The sequence below is a fragment of the Sphaerodactylus townsendi genome, linkage group LG03 (assembly GCF_021028975.2).
Source record: "Sphaerodactylus townsendi isolate TG3544 linkage group LG03, MPM_Stown_v2.3, whole genome shotgun sequence".
NCBI classification, from domain to species: Eukaryota; Metazoa; Chordata; class Lepidosauria; order Squamata; family Sphaerodactylidae; genus Sphaerodactylus; species Sphaerodactylus townsendi.
The window spans coordinates 1,566,841-1,586,232 of record NC_059427.1 but is presented as its reverse complement, the minus strand read 5'-3'; the positions used below and the strand labels follow the sequence as shown (position 1 = coordinate 1,586,232).

At 45.2% G+C, this 19,392-nt stretch overlaps 1 protein-coding gene and 1 long non-coding RNA gene across 2 annotated transcripts; both read right to left on the bottom strand.

Moving 5' to 3' along the window:
* Nucleotides 1-4,985: 4,985 nt before the first annotated feature.
* On the bottom strand, nt 4,986-18,684 carry LOC125429712 (zinc finger protein 2-like). The gene is made up of 8 exons (XM_048491076.1): nt 18,633-18,684; nt 17,969-18,074; nt 15,694-15,764; nt 15,363-15,489; nt 10,688-11,101; nt 9,842-10,533; nt 8,435-8,481; nt 4,986-5,034 (listed from the first exon to the last, which is right to left on the bottom strand). The coding sequence occupies exons 2-8, from the start codon at nt 18,051-18,053 to the stop codon at nt 4,986-4,988; spliced, it is 1,485 nt and encodes a 494-aa protein (XP_048347033.1). The 5' UTR covers nt 18,054-18,074; nt 18,633-18,684.
* On the bottom strand, nt 8,498-9,246 carry LOC125428916. The gene is made up of 2 exons (XR_007243882.1): nt 9,202-9,246; nt 8,498-9,031 (listed from the first exon to the last, which is right to left on the bottom strand). It is a non-coding gene; the product is annotated as an uncharacterized LOC125428916 (long non-coding RNA).
* Nucleotides 18,685-19,392: the final 708 nt, after the last annotated feature.

The window sequence follows — 19,392 nt, the reverse complement described above, 5'->3', positions numbered from 1 at the left end:
CTTCCTTTTACAAACCCATATTGGTCTTGTTCTATTGTTTTTGGAAGTATATTTCTTATTCTATTTGATAATATTTTTGCAAATATCTTATAATCTTGGTTTAATAAACTTATTGGTCTATAAGATTCTACTAAAGTTACGTTCTTGCCTGGCTTTAGAATTGTTACTATCTCCGTCTCCCTCCACCTCTCCGCGGCCCTCTGGCCTCCTATTATTGTGTTAAACAGATGTTGGACTTCTGGAACTAAAATTTCCGCCATTTCCTTATAATATTCCGCTGTGAACCCATCTGTCCCGGGGGATTCATTATTTTTAAATTCTTTAATTACCTTTAATATTTCTTCTTGTGTTATAGTCTCTTCTATAGCTATCCTATCTTCCAAAGAAATGGTTTTATTCATTTTCTCCTCATAATGTGTATTTCTTTCATAATTAAACAGTTGATAAAACTCCTCAAATTTTTTTCTAATTAATTTATTTTCTGTTATTTTCTGGTTCTTTTCATCTTTTAACTTTCTCACTCTTTGGTTTTCCTTCCTTTTCTTCAAATAGTTTGCCAACCACTTAACTGAGTGTATATTATTTCTTTGGAACTGGTTTTTTACCCAGATTTCCTTCTTCCATAAATCCATCTTGTCTAGTTCCTCTAACTTACTTTGTAATTGTCTTATTTTGTTTTTTAGCATTAAATCATATTTAGCATGAAGCTTAAATCTACTCTGTTTTAATTCTTCTACTAACTTATTTCTTTTATTATTAATTTCTGTTTTCCATCTAGCCTCCCTAGCCAGGCAATAACCTCTAACCACAGCCTTTGAGGCATCCCAGAGAATATCATCTGTGACTGAATTTTGTTTTCTAGAAAATAAAGTTTTATCTTATCCAATAGCTCTTTTCTTTCTTTCTCCCCCTTCCAAATCATATTATTATATCTCCATCTATATTGTTTTTCTTCACCTGTCATTCTGAACTTGGCCACCAGCGGTGCGTGATCTGAAATCCATTCTTTGTGAGTTTCTATATCTATTATTTCTAAATTATTCATGTTCTTTAACAAAACATAGTCTATATATGTATATTTTTATGTCTATTAGAGAAGTAGGTTGGCTTACATGATTTATCTAATTCCTTATAACTGTCCACTATATTCCATTTTTTAACATTTCATGCTCCCTAAGATCCATGTTACAATCTCCCATTATCAATGGTCCTTTCCGCACTGCGGAAAGGGCGCCCCTGCACCAGCAGGAATTCTGCCGGTGGAGGGGTGGGGGCCATTAGCACGGGAGCGTGTGAGCAGCCCCTGCAGAGGCCGGTGCGGGAGAGGCGGCTCCGCATGGAGCCGCCTCTTCCCCATCCCCCCCCACTCACCTCGTCACCTTTGTCGCCCTGCGCCTTTGTCGCCCCAGGGGTTGGAGGACAGCGAGGGACGTCTCAGCAGTCCAGCAGGGCGACGAGGTGAGTGGGAGAGGGACAGGGAAAACAACGGTGCCACCGGGAATGCGCTGTTTTCCAAAAACCTCCCTCCAGGAGGGAGGTTTTTGGAGGCGGCCTGATGCCACCCTGGGGGTGGTGGAGGGGAGCCAGGTCGGCGCTGCTGCATTTTAGCAGCGCCGCCTGTGCGAACGGCTCCCTGGGGACGACGTTTTTGCCGTCCCCAGGGCGCCGTATTTAGCCCGTGCAGAAAGGGCCAATGTGTCTCCAGAAAAAATCCTCTGAAGTTTTTAAAACTGTTTATCCAAATATTTTTTCTGTTTCCTGTTAGGTGAATATACATTCATCAGTGTAATCTGATTACCATAAATTTTTGCTTTTATTACCATCATTCTCCCATTTGGGTCTGTAATCATTTCTTGTAACTGAAAGTCCAGAGATTCTTTTATTAATACAGCCACATCATTCTTTTTCATGTTAGATTTAGCTTCCCCAACAATCTTCCAGCCTGGAATTTTCAACAATACATTTCTATCAGCCCTTTTTTTGGTGTGTTTCTTGAAAACAGATCAGATCAGGTTGCAACTTTATGTCTTTTGAAGCCTGAATTTAACCCATTAACATTCATCGAGATTATTTTCAACTTAATCCCTGCCATATTTTTTACAATACAAACCATTGAATCCCCCTGCTTGCTTCTTTGATTTTTGTATCAGTTCTTTTCCATTCCCAGTCCTCCCTCCCTCCTTCTCCAACCGTTCTTTAAGGGAATTTCTTCCCCTCCCATGGTGGAGATCTCTTCGACTTCTGCACACTCTCCCCCCTCCCTCCCAGCTATATTATTATATATTCTATTACCAGCCAAAGGTTTTTCTTTAAGATATTGTTACATAAACATCAGTTCTCATTTTTTTTTCTTTTTCCGGTTCTGCTTATCTTTTCTATTCTGGGCTTTCATCCAAAACCTGTGAATAGTCAAAACACCAGCTGGTATTATTGTGTTACTTGTTAGTAAGACAAAAACACACTAAGACTACCCAAACAATCCTGTTAATATGTTAGGTTATATATGTTGGTTATGTTCAGTGTTAATATAAAGAGTGAAATATTAATCAAGCCATTTAAAAGTTGTATGCCAGAAAAATCATCTTCTTCTACGTGGGCGTTTGGACCGTCTTAGGGCTTGTATAGCTGTTCCCTCCATCGAAGAATCTTCTTCTGAAGATGAACTCTGTTCTTGGGCTATAATAGTGGGCAATGGAACACCAACTTTTAAGAGAAGTTTTTCAGCTTGGCGCAGTGTTTTTGCAATCAACTTCTGGTCTCCATCGAAGTGTAGGATAGCTAAAGGCTGAACCCATGTTATCTTCTTTCCAGCTTGGTATAATGCATTTGCATATGGAAGCAGCGATTTCTTTATTTCAAGAGTTTCAGGAGATAGATCATTCCTGACAATGACTGTTTGACCTTTATATTTCAGCTCAGGAACTGCTTTCAGTTGTTTCATCAAATCTTCTTTTCGAGATTCAGACTCACATCTTATCACAATGTCTGCTGGTCTGGTGCCCGTTCTTTTAAATGCTCTATGGGCTCTTTCAAACCAATTGGCATTTGCATCGATATTCATTGATTTCAACCATTCGACTATCTCAGGGATTATCATTTTTTCATCCCTTAGTGGGGGAATTCCTACCAATCGAATGTTTATCCTGCGGAGTCAGTCTGAAATCTCTGCTATTTTGCTTTTGAAAGTATCTATCTCCTGAGAATTTGTTTGCTCTCTCTTTTTAACCTTGTCAATTTGTTCAGAGAGTGAAGTTGTTTGTTTTTATCTTTTTTATATCATCGCCCATTGCCAACAAATTCTTTTGAACTGTTTGTTCCAACGTATTAATTATGCCCTTCACCTCCGAAATGAATTCTGCAAGGTCTTGTTTTGTAGCTAATTCTTTCGGTGGCATAGTTCTTGTTTATCTGGCTTTTTAAAGAGAAATAAAGCACTCACCAGCTTTCTTGACCTTTACAGCCGGCCGGAATCTTTTTATGCTTCAGTTTATATAAATTCCACTGTGAATAATCAATATTTTCTTCGTTTAGCTGGATTTTTTCTTTGAAATAGCCGGGAGAGATCCGGAGCCCGACTTATCTCTAGTCAGACATGCGCAGAAAAGCCTGGAGTCTGATTTCAGGGATAAGTTGCATATTAAAGTGAGAAGATCAGCAATTTCATGCTTGAGCTCTTTAAGAACTCTTGGGTGAATGCAATCTGGCCCAGGGGATTTAGTAGCATTTAGTTTATCAATGGCTGCCAGAACTTCTTCCTTGTCTACCACTATCTTCACTAGTTCCTCGGATTCGCCTCCTAGGAAGCTTGGTTCAGGTGCAGGAATTTTCCTCACCTCCTCTTGGGTGAAGACAGATGCAAAGAATTCATTCAGCTTCTCTGCAATCTCCCTGTCATCTCTTTAGCAATAACCTTTTGTTCCTTTGTCATCTAATGGGCCTACCACTTCCCTAGCTGGCTTCCTACTTTTGATATACTTGAAGAGCTGTTTGTTGTTGGTCTTGATGTTCGCAGCCATCCTTTCTTCATAATCCTGTTTTGCCACCATCTAACTTGCTTCTCTTTTGCCACCATTTGTGTTCTCTCTGGTATTCTTCATCAGTTAAGTTGGACTTCCATTTTCTAAAAGACATCTTTTTTTACTATTAATTTCCTCAACCTCTCTTGTTAGCCATGGTGGCTTTCTTTTGGACTGGGCGCTGCCTTTCCTAACCTGCAGAACACATTCCAGCTGAGCTTTTAAGACTGTGTTTTTTTAATAACCTCCAAGCATCTTGGACGAAGTTTTGACTCTCTCTTAATTTTTCCCTTTCAGCTTCCTACTTCGCACTATCCCCCTCATCTCTTGAGAAATTTCACCCTTTCTGAAAGGCAAATGTAACTACATTAGTAAGTATGTCACTTTGTTCACATGCAGAGATACTGGAATCTGACAGCATTGTGAGAAGAAGATCTTGTGGCACAGGAAGAGCAGAGTGACCTGCCTGGTGTTGTTCATTTTGGAGGGCTTTTCCTCAAAGCCACAGCTTTTAAAACAGTGTATTTTTTAACTTAGGGGTTATCTCTTTTTCTCCTTGTAAGGCTCCCTTGTGAGAGCTAAGGCTGCTGACTCTGGAAGGTAAAGGGGCTTCAACAAGAGGGTTACAACAGAGTTCATCTCTTGTTCCTCTTTGTTCTGGGCTCCTGAGAGCCCGGCGCGCGCGATTTTAATTTAATTTTTTGTTTTTAAATTAATAAGGACATATTTGAAGCCAGATAGTGCCGTACGCAGATTAGCTCCAGGGGGGCACTGACTAAAAAGCTTAATATTTAAATATCTAAACAAATCAGATATGAAGGCAGAAAGCCAGCAGGGGGGATGGGGCTTTCCAGTATTTTTTGCACTGGAGTGTCACATGTATGACTATCTGCCCACTAGAGACAGAAGTGCGTTAATTGGTGTGCCCACTGCGGCTGCAATAATGAAGCTCCTGGCACTCAAGGAACGTTAAGGCTGAATTCTCTTTGAAGCCAAAGGGGTGGCAGACCTGGAGAAGCTGGAAAAGAGAGGCAGAGAGGGCAACAAAATGAGGCTTTCTAGGGACCTAACAGCCGGGTCCCATCTCCCAAGGTGACATTCTCTTCAGATGTCATGGAGGAGAATGAAGGTCTTGGGGGGCCGGAGGAGGTGCCAGTCTGAGAGATTGGGGAAAGATGCTCCCTTAGATGGGATCCCTTCCTTAACTGGTGATCAGCTACATCCTCTTCTGCCAGACTGAGGATACCCCTCGAGGAGGTGGGGGGCTCCCTTGTAGTGGGTGATTCAATCATTAGAAATGTAGAGAGTTGGGTTTGTGGAGAGGCATGATGACCAGCATGGTGACTTGCCTGCCTGGAGTCTTGCGAAGGTTGCGGATGTCAAGCTTCGTCTCACATAGGCTTTTAGACAGTGCTAGGGTGGAGTCAGCAGTTGTGGTCCCACATTGGCACCACCGACATTATTGAGGAAATGTAGCCGGGAGGGTTCTGGAAGCTAAATTTAGGCTGCTAGGTAACAGGTTGAAGTCCAGGACCCCCAAGGGTGGCATTCTCCGGAAATGCTACCCATTCCATGCGCAGGGCGAGCTAGGCAAGCGGAGATACAGGGTCTCAATGCGTGGATGAGAAGGTGGTGTAAGGCAGAGGGTTTCAGATTTGTCAGGAACTGGGGAACCTTTTGGGACAAGGCAGGCCTGTACAAACGGGACGGGCTTCATCTTAACCAAAGAGGAACCAGGTGGCTGGCGCTCAACATTAAAAAGGTGGCAGAACAGCTTTTAAACTGAGCCCTGGGGGAAAGCCGACAGGAGCTGAGGTGACTTCGGTTCGGAATACAGAGTCCATGGGGATGCAGACAGAGAGGGAGGTTTTTCTAAATCAACCACATACAAGCGAGGAACATAGCAAAAGGCATGTGACAAGGGATGAGTGTCTACAAAAGACTTGAGGGGTAAAAGCAATACATAAATCCTGTAGGTTAAGGACAGAGAACCATTAGGTATACTATGGGTGTCTCTATGCTAATAGTAGAAGCATTCGACCTAAAATGGGGGAACTGGAGTACAGAGTTTTGAAGGAGGACTTTGATATGGTGGGCATTACAGAGACATGGTGGAATGAGGAGAACCAGTGGGATGCTGTTATCCCAGGTTACAGGCTCTACAGGAAGGATAGGACAGGGCGTATTGGGGGTGGAGTTGCCCTTTACATCAAAGAGAGCATAGTATCACATAAAATAGACAATGCAGGGGAAGCTGGTTCCCCTACAGAATCACTGTGGATATCAATACCAGGTGTGAAGGACAGTTTAATATTAGGAATATATTATCGTCCCCCTGACCAAAGTGCACAAGAGGATTCTGAGATGGAAAAAGAAATTAGAGAGGCCAACAAAAACAAAAATGTAGTGGTAATGGGTGATTTTAACTATCCCCATATGAACTGGAAAAATGCATGTTTAGGAGAGAACGCATGTAATTTAGGAGAGAAATGCATGTAAGGAGAGAACATTCCTGGATATGCTAAATGACTGTGGCTTAGAGCAGATGGTTGTGGAACCAACCAGGGGAGAGGTGATCCTAGATCTAATTCTATGTGGGACCCAGGACCTGGTGCAGGAAGTCAGTGTTGTTGAGCCGATAGGGAACAGTGACCACAATGCTGTCAGATTCAGTATCTCAGCATGCGAACAAGTGGAAACTACTAATGTAGTTACATTTGCCTTCAGAAAAGGAAATTTCTCAAAGATGAGGGGGATAGTGCGCAGGAAGCTGAAAGGGAAAATCAAGAGAGTCAAAACTGTCCAGGATGCTTGGAGGTTATTTAAAAACACAGTAATAAAAGCTCAGCTGGAATGTATTCCACAGGATAGAAAAGGCAGCACCCAGTCCAAAAGAAACCCACCATGGTTAACAAGAGAGGTTGAGGAAATTATCAGAAAAAAGAAAATGTCTTTTAGAAAATGGAAGTCCAGTTTGACTGATGAAGAATATGAGAGGGAACACAAATGGTGGCAAAAGAGAAGCCGACAGGTGACTGAAGTGACAGGAGCCTGTCCCTATTGTACAGGCCTACCTTGTCCCAAAAGGTTCCCCAGTTCCTGACAAATCTGAAACCCTCTGCCTTACACCAGCTTCTCATCCACGCATTGAGACCCTGTATCTCTGCTTGCCTAGCTCGCCCTGTGCGTGGAACAGGTAACATTTCTGAGAATGCCACCTTGGTGGCCCTGGATTTTAACCTGTTTTCTAGCAGCCTAAATTTAGCTTCAAGAACACAGTATAATTGTTTATACAAAAACGTAAAGGTTAAAAAACAATATATACAGTGTTATCTTCATTTTAAATGTCAAAAAGTATTTGCAGCTCCAAGTGTTTTCTTTTCTGCGGAAAAAGGGTCCAAATGGGAGTTAAAGGTAGCTTTGGGAGTTAAAGGTAGCTGATCCGTGCCCAGATGAACGCTCACCATATAAATTTAAAAGAATACATAAGCTCTCTCTTCCTCTTTCTCTGGGAAGAACCTTTGGGTCATCCAGGTGTTACTTTGGGCTGAACCCTTAGCAATTACAGGATGAATCTGCAGTACTTGGAGTTCTTGTAGATACAAGTGTGAAATAGGCATTCAAAGGAAGAGATGGAAATTCAGGCTTGCTGGTACTGTGCCTTAGTTGGGCAGGTTTGATATTAACCCAGATTGGTTATTATTTCTGGCAATGCTTGGGAGAAATGCAAAGGAATGAGCAGAGGGGAAATAAATGGACTTGAGCTCTCTTTTTCAAATTGCAATGGACTTATAAAAAGGCTGCAAATGATGTCATTATGTAAAGTAAGAATGAGCAAGAGGGACAGTTATGAGCTTTCCCCACAAATGCTGTGACAAAGCAATGTACCTGCTTCTATTTCCCTTAATTGTTAGGTTAGTGGGAGATGTTTGAAGGTTGAACAATAGATCCTTCTGTCTCCCAGAATTAGGCAGGAAAGGGAAACAATTGGCAGAATAGGGCTGCTGGATATAATACCACAAAACGTTTCCACAGCAATAATAAAACATTTTGAAAGCATATTAAGTCATATGACACATAAAACACGTTTAAGTATTATAACAGTTTGTTTGTTTATTTATTTATTATTGGATTTATATACCACCCTCCCCCAAAGGACTCAGTTAAACCTTTTGAAAGCATTTTGAAAATGTCAAAAAAAATTATTTCTGCTGTGTGGCATGGTACATTGCTGTGTTCAGATTTGTGAGTTGGGACATGTTCTATAATGTGATGGTGACTTTAAAATGACCTGGAGCAAAAAATCATTCTTTAGTTGTAGTTGGGGAGGGTGGCTGCCCATACCTTGGGGGGGAGGGGGGGGGGAGAAGGCAGCAAAACTCAGATTTTGCCCCAGGCTCCATTTTTCCTAGCTACGCCTCTGACTGAATCTCTTTCCACCCTCTGAGCATACAAAAGGTCTCTCCTTTGTGTGATCTTTGATGCTGTTTATGATTGCTACTCTGATTGAATCTCTTTTCACACTCTGGCCCACTCCGCACCAGTCAAAAACAAAACCACTGGAATAGTAAAAACATTGTTCTAGGGGGGCTGTTCACACGGCCACCGCATCTGCATCAAGGCAGTGCCGTGCTTTCCCCCCCAAACCGGAGGGGAAACAATGTTTTTCTGCCTTGCTAATGAGCAAGGCTTTTTAGAAACAGCATTTCCCAGCCAGCACTGTGCAAACAGTCCTGGGGCAGCACTGTCATATATGTTGTTTAAAAGGGCCACTCTGACTGAATCTCTTTCCAAACTCTGACCATTCAAAAAGTTTCTCCTTTTTGTGAGTTTTTTGATGATGAAGAGTGCTACTCCGACAGAAACTCTTTTCACACTTTTAGCATTCAAAACGTCTCTCTATTGTGTAAGTTGTTTGATGCCACTGAAGATTGTTACTCTGACTGAATCTCTTTCTACACTCTGAGCATTCAAAAGGTCTCTCCCCGGTGTGAGTCATTTGATGCTTTCGAAGGCTGTCACTCCAACAGAATCTATTACCACACTCTAAGCATTCAAAAGGTCTCTCCTTCGTGTGAGTTATTTGATGCAGTTGAAGAGTGTTTTTTGTGACAGAATCTCTTTCCACACTCTGAGCATTCAAAAGGTCTCTCCTTTGTGTGAGTTCTTTGATGCTGGTGAAGACTGCTGCTCTGACTGAATCTCTTTCCACACTCTAAGCATTCAAAAGGTCTCTCCTTTGTGTGAGTTCTTTGATGGCTTTGAAGAGTGCCACTGTGACTGAACCTCTTTCCACACTCTGAGCATTCAAAAGGTTTCTCCCCTGTGTGAGTTCTTTGATGCCGTTGAAGAGTGCCATGCTGACTGAATCTCTTTCCACACTCTGAGCATTCAAAAGGTCTCTCCTTTGTGTGAGTTCTTTGATGCTCTTGAAGATGGCTATTCCGACTGAATCTCTTTCCACACTCCGAGCATTCAAAAGGTCTCTCCTTTGTGTGAGTTCTTTGATGCTCTTGAAGACTGCCACTGTGACTGAATCTCTTTCCACACTCTGAGCATTCAAAAGGTCTCTCCTTTGTGTGAGTTCTTTGATGCCGTTGAAGATTACCACTGTGATTGAATCTCTTTCCACACTCTGAGCATTCAAAAGGTCTCTCTCCTGTGTGAGTACTTTGATGCTCTTGAAGATGGCTATTCCGACTGAATCTCTTTCCACACTCCGAGCATTCAAAAGGTCTCTCCTTTGTGTGAGTTCTTTGATGCTGTTGAAAATTGCCACTGTGACTGAATCTCTTTCCACACTCTGAGCATTCAAAAGGTCTCTCCTTTGTGTGAGTTCTTTGATGCCATTGAAGATTACCACTTTGACTGAATCTCTTTCCACACTCTGAGCATTCAAAAGGTCTCTCCTTTGTGTGAGTTCTTTGGTGCACTTGGAGCTTTGATCTGCAGCTGAAGAACTTTCCACAGCCAAAGCATTTATGTGCCCTTCTTATACTGTGCTTTGGAAGATGTACATTACCCTTTCTCACACCAGAGAAGGCCTTTCCACTCTCTATGCGGATTAATAGATTCTCTCCTGAATGAGTCCCACAATGGTTTTGAGAAAAATCTGGTTTTTGTGAGAAGTCCTTGCCACAGTCTTTACAGCTATAAGATTTCTCTCCATTATATGTTCTTTGATAGCTAGGTAGCTCTGTTCTGCGAACAGAATTCTTTCCAAACTCTAAGCATTGATGGGTCTTCTTTCCACTGTGCATTTGCAGATGGATCTCATATTGGCTTTGATCTGAGAAGGTCATCCCACATTCCAAGCACTTATACGCTTCCTCTGCTGTTTGGATTAGTTCACTGAAATCCTGCCCTTGGCATGAAATAGGTTCCTCCCAATTTTCAGCCATGTGATTTCCTTTCTGCTTATTATGTCCACCGTGATTCCTGAAGATTCCTTCCAAATCTTCCTTCTGGACTTTATTTAGCACTGTCTCATCACCCTCATTCCACTGCTCATCCCCTTCTGGAATAAAAAGAGAAATCCTGTGAGAATCCACACAAGGAAGTCCAACCTTCCCTAGAAGTTCCATCCACACACAAATGTTTCACTACATTATTATACACTTTAAAAGGACATCCCAAGAGCAGCTTGGTTTGCAATCTATGCATCCTCTCACCTGACTGAGGTTGATGGGATGAAACGGATGATTGCTGACTGAAGGTTTTTCTGCACTTCAGGAAGTCATATGATTTCTTTGCTAAGGGAATTCGCCTCTCAGAAATAAGAGTGATATTTTCACCGCAGGACTTTCCAACAGCCAGATTTTCATTTTTGTTTTCCCTGGAGAAGATTCTCTGGCAAGCATGAAGACATTCATTCCTTGTTTTGGTTGATGTTATTTCTTGGACTGGACTTTCACAGAAGCATCCTCCTCCAGACGGAACGGGCTTATCTGCCGTCTTGTCTGCATGGCTTTCCTCCTGCCTTGGTGGTCGATCTCTGTCCTCTACCTTTCCTTCAAAAACATCATCCTGGTCTTTTCCCACAGAGAACGCCTTGTTTTCCCCAACCATCTCCTTTATATGTGTTGCTGGAAGAAAAAAAGAGGTCCAGTTAGGACATGGGCAAGAAGCCAAGTCACCTATCAGGCACTGCTCATTAGCGGGTTACCATTTTCTTCATCAGATATCCGCCCCAACTGAACTTCAGTCCCACCTTATCCCCAGTCAGGCCCTCCAGGTCAGCAGGTTTTCTATCCATCATTCCCCTCTGGTTCACATTTGGCTTGTAATACAGCTCCTTTGAGTCTCTGCTATTTCTGATTAAAGAGAAGATGAGACCACAATTCTGTCAGATTCAGTATCTCTGCATGTGAACAAGTAACAACTACTAATGTAGTTACATTTGCCTTCAGAAAAGGAAATTTCTCAAAGATGAGGGGGGTAGTGCGTAGGAAGCTGAAAGGGAAAATCAAGAGAGTCAAAACTGTCCAAGATGCTTGGAGGTTATTTAAAAACACAGTTATAAAAGCTCAGCTGGAATGTGTTCCGCAGGTTAGGAAAGGCAGCGCCCAGTCCAAAAGAAAGCCACTATGGTTAACAAGGGAGGTTGAGGAAATTATCAGAAAAAAAAATGTCTTTTAGAAAATGGGGAGGAATACCAGAGAGAACACAAATGGTGGCAGAAGCAAAGGATTATGAGGAAAGCATGGCTGCGAACATCAAGACCAACAAAAAACAGTTCTTCAAGTACATCAAAAGCAGGAAGCCAGCTAGGGAAGCGGTAGGCCCATTAGATGACGAAGGAACAAAAGGTGTGCTCAAAGATGACAGGGAGATTGCAGAGAAGCTGAATGAATTCTTTGCATCTGTCTTTACCTAAGAGGAGGTGAGGAAAATTCCTACACTTGAACCAAGCTTCTTAGGAGGTGAATCCGAGGAACTAGCGAAGATAGTGGTAGACAAGGAAGAAGTTCTGGCAGCCATTGATAAACTAAATGCTACCAAATCCCCTGACCCAGATTGCATTCATCCAAGAGTTCTTAAAGAGCTCAAGCATGAAATTGCTGATGTTCTCACATTAATATGCAACTTATCCCTGAAATCAGGCTCCATCCCTGAAGACTGGAAGATGGCCAATGTCACACCAATCTTTAAGAAAGGGTCTAGGGGGGACCCGGGAAATTACAGGCCAGTCAGTTTGACATCAGTTCCTGGTAAATTAGTAGAATCTATCATTAAAGATAAAATTATAAAACATGTAGAAAAGCCAGGCCTACTGAGGAAGAGTCAGCATGGCTTTTGCTGAGGCAAGTCCTGTCTTACAAACTTTCCAGAGTTCTTTGAGGGTGTAAACAGGCCTGTGGATAAGGGGGAACCAGTGGACATTGTCTGCTTGGATTTCCAAAAGGCTTTTGACAAAGTTCCTCACCAGAGACTGTTGAGAAAAATCAGCAACGAAGAATAAGAGGGGAAGTCCTCCCATGGATTAAAAACTGGTTGAGGAACAGGAAACAAAAGGTGGTTTGATAATCCTTTGCAGGAGGAGAGAGCGAAGCAAAAGCTGCAGAACCTCTAGCAGGGTATGTGCTCGGTGGCGGACTTCACATTGCCAGTTGGCGGGCCAGATACGTGACTGGCCCAAACCAGTGCTAGTCCATGTGTACAAGGAGGCACTGGACCCTGAAATTGCGCAGTGGGGTAGAGCTACTGACGCTGGACCAGCCCCAGAGTACCAGGACTTGGCTAGGGTTTTTGAGGAGGGAGAATGTGACTGGCTTCCTCCACATAGGCGCATGGACTGTAAAATCGAACTGAAGCCGGGGGCCCAGCTGCCCAAAAGTCTGTACCCGATGAGTCCCGCGGAAGTGATGGCGCTCTCGGAGTTCTTGGACAAGAACCTCTGCAGGGGGTTCATCCAGCTCTGCACCAGCGAATTTGCAGCACCAGTGTTGTTTGTGAAAAAGAAAGATGGGACTTTGAGACTTTGCACGGACTATTGGGGACTGAACGCAGTCTCTGCTTGCAACAAGTACCCCTTGCCCCTGATCAAGGATTTGTTAGCTTTTTTTGGGAGGGGGCAGATCTTCACCAAACTGGACTTGCGCGAAGCCTACTACCGGATTCGGATCACAGAAGGGCTGGAGCACCATAGGGCAGGGGTCCCCAAACTTTTAAAACAGGGGGCCAGTTCACTGTCCCTCAGACTGTTGGAGGGCCGGACTAAAAAAAACTATGAACAAATTCCTATGCACAAATGATTGTAAAATGTTTGATTTCACCTTTCAGCCTTTCTGTCATGGTCTATTTTTAGAACAGTGACCAAAGTATGTCAAGTACAGTGTGGGCTCCAAATATTGTTGGGGAGGCTGTGGAATACCTTCCCCTGTAAAAAAAAGCAGAACTTTCCCAATGAAGCATTCCATCTAACCCAGGATTAGGTATCTTCCTGGGTTCTTCCTCCCTAGCAGCCAGCGAGCGATTCACCAGCCTGACTGATGCCAATGGGAGTGAGGCGGAACAGAAAGCCTGAGAGCAACACATAGAGTAGCCGAGAGGGAAGGGCGGAGCAGGAGTTGCCACGTGTAAGGTTTCCAACCCTGGGTCAGAAAATTCATGGAGATTTGGGGGTGCCATCATGTAACTGCAATCAACAGCCGTTGAGGCCGGTTCCTCCTCTCCCTTGAGCACCCACTGCACATGAATGGAGCCATCGCCGCCATGCCTGGCGGGCCGGATAAATGCCTTCAGGGGGCCACATTTGGCCCCCGGGCCGTAGTTTGGGGACCCCTGCCATAGGGCTTTCAACACAAGGATGGGACAGTTCGAGTATTGCGTAATGCTATTCGGTTTATCCGCCCTTTCCCCCAGGGTTTTCATGTCCTTGATTAATAAGGTATTGCAGGATTTCCTATTCAAGGGGGTGGTAGTGTACCTGGATGATGTGTTGATTTATTCGGACTCGCTAGAGAGGAACATGTGAAACTGGTAAGAGCTATGTTAAAGCGGCTACTGGACAACGAACTTTTTGTGAAGCTGTCCAAATGCGAGTTCCACAAGTCCAAGTTGGACTTCCTGGGCTTCTGGATCTCCCGGGAAGTGCTGGAAATGGATCGCTTTATTCTGGGGCTGAGGTCTCACAGCTTCCACCTTTCCCTGGATTATCCCAAATTGAAGGATGCAGCAGCCCCTGCAGAGCCACAGCTAAGCTCAGACCCAGAAGGAGCTTCAGAGCATCCCAGATTTCAGGCCCCAGAAGGACATCCTCCCTCCTTTCCCAGATGGCTTTCTGATTCTGCCAAATGGAGACTTGTGAGGCAGAAATCCTCCAGGGCTACTCCATGGTCATTCCCTTCACACAACCATGAAGGATCCTCACTTGTAGCCTGCTCATCTGGGAAGGAAACTCTCTCTTGAGAAACTCTCCAGCCTCTCCTCGGATGTGAGGCTTTTGTCTGCCTCCACCAAAGTCTCAATTACGTTCCTGTCTCCTTTGGCCCACACAGAGAGAAAATAATGGTTGCAACATAGGGTTAGGAAAGAAATCCAAGGAAGAGGACACCCCCCCCTCCCCCGGAAAAATGGAAACCTGGTCAAGATCAAAGGCCACAATCCTAACCAGGATAAGAAGAAGAGTTGGTTTCTATATCCCACATTTTCTCTACCTTGAAGGAGTATCAAAACAGCTTGCAGTTACCTTCCCATCTCCACACCAGATACTTTGGGAGGAAGGTGGGGTTGAGAGATTTCTCAGCGAATTGGGACTGGTTCAAGGTTACGCAGCAAACTCTATGCATAGGAGCGGGGAAACAAATCCAGTTCACCAGTTAAGAGTCCAGATTACAGTCCATCGCTCTCACATATTACACCACACTGGGTCTTCAGATCACAGTCAGAGGGGATCACTGTAATCCTATTGGAGGGCAAGAGTGTTCTAATGTTTGGCAACTGAGAAATTAGGATGTGGCCCCTTCCAGAGTCCTGCGCTGGCCTCAGGCTGGAACACCTCTCTGAGGTTTGGGTGATGGCCACAACGCTGGACTCAGCTGACATGGAGAAACCAGCTAGCTTGAGTCGCTCTACCTACACGTGCTGAATGTCGTTTATGCTGCCATCCTGCCAAGTTGAGACTTCCACAAGGGACCAAATAGTGGGACAGGCCCAGTGGTGGGATTCAGCAGGTTTGCACCACTTCGGCAGAACCAGTTGTTAAAATAGTGCTTGTAAACAACCATTTATTAAATTATTTGAATCCCACCACAGCACAACATATTACTGCTCAAGTTTTTGATTGATGCATAATCCCAAAGGCAGAAATGTGTGATTCTGGCACCTGTGAAAAGAGTTCCTTACCCAGAGAAGCCACGATCCCATAGTTCTCCAATATGACGGCTTCACAGAGAGCCCTTTGGTCTGGATCCAGCAGTGCCCACTCTGCCTCGGTGAAAGACACGGCCACCTCCTCAAAGGAAACCACCGACTGAAAGAAAAGGCAGATTCGGTCTTCAGAGGTCATGCCAGGCAGGAGATGGTGTGCTGGAAGGGGGCATGTTGGGAGGGTTAAGTGTGTAAAAGGAGTGGCGTTCAGAGCCTCTTGCCTGGGCCCCTCAGCACCAACTGCAGGAGAAAAGTCCCCTTGAGAAAGGAGGGGGGACCCCGGCTGCCCTTTGCCCATCTCCCCTACCTGGACTGGGGGTGCAGGAGCTGTTTTCACACCTCCAGAAACAGAACAGATCAACGCTGCTTCCTCACTGCCTGCGAGGGAGGGGAAAGGGAAGAAAGAGTATTAGGCTCCACTTCCTATCCCTGCGTTATATACACTCAGCAAGGAGACTCAGCCTTCCTAGTGAGCAGTGGGAGAGGCGGAAGAGAAACTGAAGGTACCCGTGAGCCTAGGGCATGGCCACACCTCCCCAAGCCCCACCCCTGGCCTAGCGCTTATAAAAGCAGCTCTCCAAGGCCAGGGACGGCAGAGGCATAGAGGGAAAATGGAGCACGGTACAAAATCTGAGCCCCCCCCCCCCCCCCGGCAGCCGCTGTGATGCTGGAATCCACCCCCAAACAGCATCACTTTCAATGGTGTTTAAACGAGAGAGCCCAAATTCTCCTGTTAAATCCACCTTAAAGGGAAAATCTGGGGTCCCCAGTTAAACAACATTGAAAGTGATGCTGTTTTGGGGTGGATTATCCCCCACCCTGAAACAGCATCATTTTCAATGTGGCGTAGTGGTTAAGAGCAGGTGAATTCTAATCTGGAGGAACCGGGTTTGATTCCCTGCTCTGCCACTTGAGCTGTGGAGGTTTATCTGGGGAATTCAGATTAGCCTGTGCACTCCCACACACGCCAGCTGGGTGACCTTGGGCTAGTCACAGCTTTTCGGAGCTCTCTCAGCCCCACCCACCTCACAGGGTGTTTGTTGTGAGGGAGGAAGGGCAAGGAGATTGTAAGCCTCTTTGAATCTCCTACAGGAGAGAAAGGGGGATATAAATCCAAACTCTTCTTCTAAACTGAGGACCTCAGATTCTCCCTTTAAATCCATGCCGAAGGGGGTGGATTTAAAAAAGGAAGAAATCCTGGGGAAATGAAGTGCCTGCTTTCAGGGTGCAATTGTTAAGCTAGAAGCACCAACCGTTCAGGGTATCTTTAGGAGACTCTCCTAATGATACCACCCAGGTTTGGTGAAGTTTGGTTCAGGGGGTCCAAAGTTATGGACCCTCAAAGGTGTAGTCCCCATCTTCTATTAGCTCCCACTGGAAACAATTGAGGATGGGGGCACCCCCTAGGAGTCCATAACTTTGGACCCCCTGAACCAAACCTCATGGAAGCCGGTGGGTGGTATCATCAGGAGAGCCCAGTAATCCCTGAAAGTTTGGTGCTGCTAGCAAGGAGTAGGAACCTGCGGCTCTCCAGATGTTCGAGGAACTACAATTCCCATCAGCCCCTTCACCATGGCCAATTGGTCGTGGGAAGGAACTGATAAAGCAGATTCTGAAACAGGACCCCCCTAACAGGGGAGTGAGGAACCTGCGGCTCTCCAGATGTTCAGGAACTACAATTCCCATCAGCCCCTTCCTGCATGGCCAATTGGTCATGCAGGAGGAGCTGATGAAGGCAATTCCTGAGCATCTGGAAGCTTACAGAGACTATCTGCTTAAACAATGCGCACCCTGCAGGCCAGAAACCGAAAAAACACTAAAAATGTTTTTAAAACCCACAAATGGAGGGGTGGAGCTTCGGACATGAATGCGGGGGGGGGGTTGAACCCGAGAATCCCCCCTTACCCACATCCTTGGCCTTGGGGACTATAGATGCCACTGAGACTGGCTGGGCCCTTGAATCCAGGATGGTGGAGGCAGAAATGAAATATCTGCCATGTCACTATCACACCACGTTAAAAAAAAGAGGCCTTGAATTCAGCACATGCAGAAATGGAGGGTCATCTCAATGAGTGTCCACAGCATCTGCTGATCCACTGATGTCACATCTGGGTCTTTGGCCACAGGCTACATCAACATGGCATCACACCCACTTCAAGCCCTCCCCACCCCAAGTCTAGCATCCGTCATCCAGGGCTCTATTTCCTACAGTGCCTCATCGAATGGCCCAATAAGCACGAGTGCAAAACACGTTTGCCCCACACTTCTTCACGTTGTGCTGACCAGAACATGCAGACTTTGTTTATTCACAAGACTGAAGAACTCGGCTGAGATTTGTCTGCCTTTTGTTTTGAGCTACTTTGGGTCTCTCTAATGGAGAAAGAAGGGATGTGAATATTGTGAATCATTGTGAAGAGCTGCCTCCATGAATGTTGGAATCCCCTTTTATGGGCATCCCAACTATTGAACATAGAGCAGAATAATTTGGATGAAGAAGCTTTTCATTCTTTTCCTGACCAGAATTCTCCACCCATCGAATTAACTGGGTGCCCCAATCCCAGCCAGTCAGAACGAGTCCTTACCACGTGAGAGGACATCTTGGGCACATTCCTGGGCCGGGCCCAGCTGCTCTTCCTCCAACGGAGCTCTTTCCAATGTAGCTTCCATCTTCACGGATCGATCCAACCACTGAAACAGCAGCAACAGCAACAAGTAAGAGAAGGAGTAGAAGGAGAAGAGTTTTGATTTATACCATGGTTTTCTTGACCTTAAAGAGTGTCAAAGCAGCTGACAAACTCCTTCCCTTCTTCTCCCTACAACAGACACCTTGTGAGGTGGGTGGGGCTCGGAGAATTCAGAGAGAACTGTGACAAACCAAAAGACTCCCAGCAGGCTTCATGTGTAGGAGCAGGTAAACAAACCTATCACTGATGTGAAGGAATGCAGAATTAAATCCAGTTCTCCAGAGAAGACTCCACCGCTCTCAACCACCACACCAAGGAACAGATCCTGGCCCGATCCCAGATTCTGCATCTTTCTATAAGTAGACCTGGCAGGGTTTTCTTTCAACACTGGTGAACTATCTGGAGAAATAAGAAATTCCCCAGAAGAAGGGGCTGCTGACCCACCTTCTCTAATCTCTCATTCAGATGATTAGAACTTGGACAAATATCAGGCAGAGAAGCCTTAGGAGAAGGTCAAATGTTGTGGCTTGAATTGGACATAGCTGGAAAGAGAAGCCCTCACCTGTTCTGCCTGCCTCTTCTCCTCTGCCTGACTCAGGAGGAAACCCTCGGCCAGGGCCACCGCTTGGGAACTGGTCTCCGGCCCACACCCTCTGACCCAGCGCTGCATTTCGTGGGGCAGGACGGTCAGGAACTGCTCCAGGATCACCAGGTCCAGGATCTGCTTCTTGGAGTGCCTCTCTGGCTTCAGCCAGTGGTTGCAAAGTCCATGGAGCTGGCTGCAAACCTCTCGGGGCCCATCGGCATCACGGTAGCGGAACCGCCAGAAGAGTCGGCAAAGTACTTCTGAGTTCAGGGGCTCCCGATCCCAGTCCTCTGGCACAGCCCTCTCCCAGAATGCAACACCACCCCCAGTAGGTGCAACACCTATCCTTGTTCTCTTTCCAAGCCCAGGTCCTCCTGGGTCCTGCTCTTCCATCTTCTTCTTCTATTAGGTGGCCTCTGACTGTGAAAGGATTCCTTTACTCGCTTGGGTATGAAGACGGGCTTCTTCCTGCGAGTGTGGGGCTGGGGGTGTGTGTGTGGAAGGCGGCAGATATCAACGTGTCAGAAGGAAAATAAAAGAGAATAATTACCCACGGTGGATAATAACAAAAGTGTGGCTTGTAATATTTCGCAGTGCTACATAATACCAAGCTTTCTGAAATGTGCCTGTTTGGTCCGTTGGGATATTCACCTGTCTCTGGCTCTTTCACAATGTTATTTTGGGTCAGGCTGTTCCAGGGGCTTCGGGTGGCTACTAAGTGGGTCAAGAGATATGT